Source organism: Cebus imitator, unplaced genomic scaffold, assembly GCF_001604975.1.
Source record: "Cebus imitator isolate Cc_AM_T3 unplaced genomic scaffold, Cebus_imitator-1.0 Scaffold181, whole genome shotgun sequence".
NCBI lineage: Eukaryota > Metazoa > Chordata > Mammalia > Primates > Cebidae > Cebus > Cebus imitator.
Genome location: NW_016107496.1, coordinates 562,079 through 567,267, shown reverse-complemented (window position 1 = coordinate 567,267; position 5,189 = coordinate 562,079). Strand labels below are relative to the sequence as shown.

General features: G+C 44.6%; 1 protein-coding gene across 3 annotated transcripts in view; it reads left to right on the top strand.

Annotated features, from left to right (window-relative positions):
• Nucleotides 1-264: 264 nt before the first annotated feature.
• The window catches only part of KANSL2 (KAT8 regulatory NSL complex subunit 2), a 30,381-nt gene continuing 25,456 nt past the window's right edge, over nt 265-5,189 (top strand). For 2 of the 3 annotated variants that reach the window (XM_017545701.2, XM_017545700.2), the window contains exons 1-4: nt 265-373; nt 950-1,208; nt 2,800-2,978; nt 3,488-3,602. In XM_017545701.2, the coding sequence (XP_017401190.1) occupies nt 958-1,208; nt 2,800-2,978; nt 3,488-3,602 (545 nt within the window). In that variant the 5' untranslated portion in view covers nt 265-373; nt 950-957. The remainder of the gene's footprint in view (nt 374-949; nt 1,209-2,799; nt 2,979-3,487; nt 3,603-5,189) is intronic. The other variant, XM_017545702.2, reaches the window with a different exon arrangement.

The following is a 5,189-nucleotide window of genomic DNA, read 5'->3' as shown; positions in this document are numbered from 1 at the left end:
TGAGGGAGCAGCCACCTAGGACCACAGACTTAGGGTTCAAAAGTAGCCGGAAAATGTACCACGCTGCAAGGTGGAAAAATATCAGTAGCTGGCGCCTCGCCCCGCAGTCCGCTCTCTGTCAGCTCCGCCAGCTTTCCCGACTCACTCTCCTCGGGGCGGAGTTGCTGACAGACAGTCTGTCTTAGCCATCCCAGCCGCGCATTTTCTCAGCGCTCCGCCCTCCCAGACAACAATAGGTAGTGGGCCTCGGCCAATGGCGACACCCCGTCGTAGCCAATCAGTAGCTAGGAGTCCGGAAAAGAGCGAGGCCTAGTTAGGAGCCGCTGGCGCCACCAGAGGAGGGCGAGCAGCGCGGCAGAGCGCGGCGCTTGAGGTAAGATGGTGGTGCTCTTTGCTCTGAACTCTTGCAGTTGGGCTGCTGTTTCGCTCTTTTTGTCGGTTCAGAGCTGCTTTTCCGGTCCAAAGCAGTGTCAGAGTCAGTCTCCTTCCTACAGGCTTCCAGGAGTCGGGTTCTCCGCTGACCGGGGCCGTAAGACAAAATGGCGGTCGCGTGGGCTTCCGCGGCCGGGCCCAGTAGTGCGCTCTGAGGCAGGCCGGGACAAAGGCGGAGTGCGGGGAGGGGGTGGGGCGGAGCGCGGGGCTGCGGCGTGGCCACCGCGTGGAGCTGGCGTTGTCGCTTCCCTTCGTGCTGCAGCTGTGCGAGTCCTGAAGATACTTTCAGCGTGGTGGGGGTCGGGGTGGGGCAGGGCATGGAGGGACACGCTAAAGCGAGGCAAAGCCGCAAATGCTTTTGGAGACTTGAGGGAGGGCGGCGGGGAGTTCGGACCGTACCTTACCGGCCTACTTCTGCCACTCCTTTGGAAACTGCCCGCGCGATCTGTCCGAATATGGTGGAGCAGGAATTTTCGGGAAGGGTAAGGGCTTTTTGATATTTCGTTTGACCCCGCAGGTTTTGGTATGAACAGGATTCGGATCCACGTCTTGCCAACCAATCGGGGGAGGATCACTCCAGTGCCCAGATCTCAGGAACCTCTGTCCTGTGCATTCACTCATCGTCCATGCTCTCAGCCTCGTCTGGAGGGGCAGGAGTTTTGCATTAAGCATATCCTTGAAGACAAAAATGCACCGTTCAAGCAGTGTAGTTATATATCGACGAAGAATGGAAAAAGATGTCCCAATGCTGCCCCAAAGCCGGAGAAGAAAGATGGGTATATATATATGTCATTTGCCATAAAGAGGGGGAGGGTATGTGATAGGATGTGGGCTTCTGCATAGCTGCCGCGTTTGAGGTAACGTCCCTGTGAATTTGGGATTATGGATGTATCCTTGGAAAATTGAAAAACAAAACGGTGAAGGCTAGAAGGACACTTCAGTTGGATTACTTAGTTCACTTCTTTGGTTCTTTTCCCTTATCTGTAAAATAAAGGTATATTCTAAATTATTATTTCTAAATATAGATGGGTCTTGCTATGTTGACCAGGCTGGTCTCAAACTCCTGGCCTCAAGGTATCCTCCCATCTCTGCCTCCCAGAGTGCTGGGATTACAGGCGTTAGCCACTGCGCTCTATCCTAATTCTTCTTTTTTTTCTTTTTGAGGCCGAGTCTTGCTTTATCTCCCAGGCGGGAGTGCAGTGGCACATCTCAGCTTACTGCAACCTCCACCTCCCAGGTTTAAGCGATTCTCCTGCCTTAGCCTCCCGAGTAGCTGGGACTTCAGGCATGCACCACTATGCCCGGATAATTTTGTATTTTTAGTAGAGACTGTTTCACCATGTTGGCCAGGCTGGTCTCGAACTCCTGATCTCAGGTGGTCCACATGCCTCGGCCTCCCGGAGTGTTGCGATTACAGGCATGGGCCACTGTGCCTGGCCTCTAAAGTTACTCTTTTTAATTCTCTTTTTGTCTGTTTTTTCTTTTTTGCCTGTTACTTTATGGGGAATAAAGTTATTAATGCAGGGTGTGTGGCTCTATTTGGCTGTCCATGAATTTTGTTAACACACAAAGTTGTACATGTGTGTATTTTTCTGTAAGAGGCTTCATAGTTTTCATTATGTATGCAAAGGTATCCATGCAAACACATAACCTGACTAGACAATTTCGTACATATCTTGTAGTTGTAAAATTGTGTCCCTGACTGGTTGCAGTGGCTCATGCCTGTAATCCCGGCACTTTGGGAGGCCAAGGCAGGAGCATCACTTGAGGCTAGGAGTTGGAGACCAGCTGGGGCAATATAGTGAGACCCCACCTCTACAAAAGATTAAAAAATTCTCTGGGCATAGTGTTGTGGGCACGTATTCCAGCTACTTGGGAGGCTGAGGTGGGAGGATGATGACTTGAGCCTGGGAGTTCCAGACCAGACGTGGCAACATAGTAAGACTTTGTTTCTACAAAAAAACTAAAAAATTTGTTGGGCACAGTAGTGCATTCCTGTAGTTCTAGCTACTTTGAGGCTGAGGCAGGAGGATCACTTGAGCCAAGCAGTTCAAGGCTACAGTGAGCTGTGATTGCACCACCGCACTTTAGCCTGGGGAACAGCAAGACCCAGTCCCTTACCCCAGCCTCCCAAAGTGCTTAGGTTATAGGGATACCACTTTATCCAGCCTGTTATTTCCCTTTAATAAAGTCAAATGACTTGTTTGACCTTGAGCCAATTAAAGTCCTCTGACTTACTGGCACTTTTAGAAATGAATGTAATAGTCATTTTAATTTCCTAAAAATAATTTAAAGATTAGGGATTATGAGAATTATTGAACACTTTCAAGAAGGAACTTATAAAATAGTAATGTTTTGTCTCTTTAGGGTGGCCTTCTGTGCTGAACATGTCCGTAGGAATGCCCTGGCACTTCATGCTCAAATGAAGAAGACCAACCCAGGGCCTATGGGTGAAACACTCCTATGCCAGCTGAGCTCATATGCTAAGACAGAGCTGGGGTCTCAGACTCCAGAAAGTAGTCGCAGTGAAGCCAGCCGAATATTAGGTAAGGATCTTCTCTCCTGGAATGAAAAGGGAGGAAGAAAGTTAAGAGGGAACTTATTTTGGGTTAGCATAATGCCTTGAACTATTTAGTAGTATTGTTAATTCATCAGGAATTTGGTGAGAATTCCAGGATTGCTATGTTGTTTACCGATTCTTTTGAATTTGAAGTAGTGTTTGCCTGGGTTTACTCTCCTAAGTTGGTGACCATTTCTTTCATTGCTCTTTTAATGCTCAGCAGCTTTGTTAGGTAATTTCAGGAAACAGTAATTTTGATTTTTCTGTCCTTTCGAAAGGGTGTGGTTTATTCATTTATGTTGTTAAAAGTAATCTTACTTGGGTTGTATTTTCTTTTAGAGTTTTTATTTGCCGGTACCTTTGTGCTAAGTGTTTTTTTTTTTCCTTTGTTTTTAAAATTTCAAGGTTTGGGTTGATATGTTAAGTATCTAGTTTTGTATGGTGGAGTTACAGAGGTGGGAAGTCTTAATGGCTGCTCTCCCTTCCTTGCCTCAGATGAAGACAGCTGGAGTGATGGGGAGCAGGAACCCATTACTGTGGATCAGACATGGAGAGGTGACCCTGACAGTGAAGCTGATAGCATAGACAGTGATCAAGAAGATCCCCTAAAGTAAGTTGTAACTCCACATAAGGCATTTGAAATGTAGTTAGTATGTGGAATGTAGTGCAGCATGTTAATGGATTAATAACTTAAGAGGGTTGAAGACAGCTTAGCCATTTGTCAGCAGTAAGAGGTTCTGTATATCAAAATGGCATGGTTCATTGTCATCTTGCTTCAAGGCAGGATGATTCTTTTTTTAGAAGCCTTGTAATTTAGAAAAAGTTTGAACACCAAATTCTACATATGAGGAAGTATAGGGGAGAAAATAGGAAATTTCTTAGACATGGGAGCATGGGAGGTGGTTGAGAAGTGATCAGACAGGCTTAGAGAAGAGAAAATGGTAGTGAATGGGTGCTTGGCCTAAACCTCAGGAATAATGCGATTGTACTTGAATACGTCTGCAAAATGTCGTGTTTTTGGATTAAAAAAATTTTTTTTTAAGTTGTATATTGTTTTAAATTGACAATTGTACATATTTATGGGGTAGGTGTGGTGTTTGGATGCTTGTAAACCTTGTGTCACTATCAAATCAGGGTAATTAGCATATTTATCACCACGCATTTAGTGTTTTTTTATGTGTGAATTTAAAAAAAAATAATAAAAAGGTTTTCAGGAGTTTGGTTTCATGACTAAGAGAAACTGATTTAGAAACTCAAAAGTGATTATATCTTAATTAGTTTTATATCTTACTAAGGTTCTGCTCTTCACTTAACCCATCGTCACCGTAGGAGTTGTAAAGCATAAAAACATTACCACTCCAAAGTCTCATATTTCTGTGTCTCAAGTTCCGGGTTTGTTTTTTTTAAAATTTTTGCCTGCTGACTTCTGTGTGTGTATTAACACTTCTACTGACAGTTTATTTAGGACTGTAGATAGTGGAAGGGGTAATTTCTAGACTTGTAGACTTGACTATTGGGCTTTTGTTCTTGGAATAGCCTTTTCTTCATTTCTTTGGATTCTTTGGATTATAAGAAGTCATTTAGGGTTACATTTTCTCCTGTCTAACTCTACTAACCAGGCCTGATGCTGCTTAGCTTCCGAGATCAGAGGAGATTGGGCACGTTCAGGAGGGTATGGCCATAGGTTACGGTTATGTTTTCTGAGTAGAATAATTTCATTCATTTCTATTGAGTAATCTCACTGTGATCAACTATTCAGGAAGTCCTGGTTTAGAAAGCCCATCTAAGTAGTTTGAAAGGGAACGTCTGTACTCTCACAGGATTCTCTCACAAATAGTAAATTAAACCAACATACTCAATTTTTTTCCATTATGGTTCTAGATGGCCAAACTTGCTGCTTTGAAGAGATGTATGCTCTGTAGGGCCACAAAGTCAGTGTCATTTGCTATGGTAAAACACTCAGCTGAAGGTCAAGAAACTTGATTTTGTTAGCAATAATCTAGAGTGGATCAGTCTCTAGGAGGCACATCCATGCTGATTTAACTTGCAAGAAACTGCTGTATAAACCAAAATGCCAGTTACTTTTTTTTTTTTTTTTTGAGACAGAGTTTCACTGTGGTTACCCAGGCTGGAGTGCAATGGCGCGATCTCGGCTCACCGCAACCTCCGCCTCCTGGGTTCAGGCAATTCTCCTGCC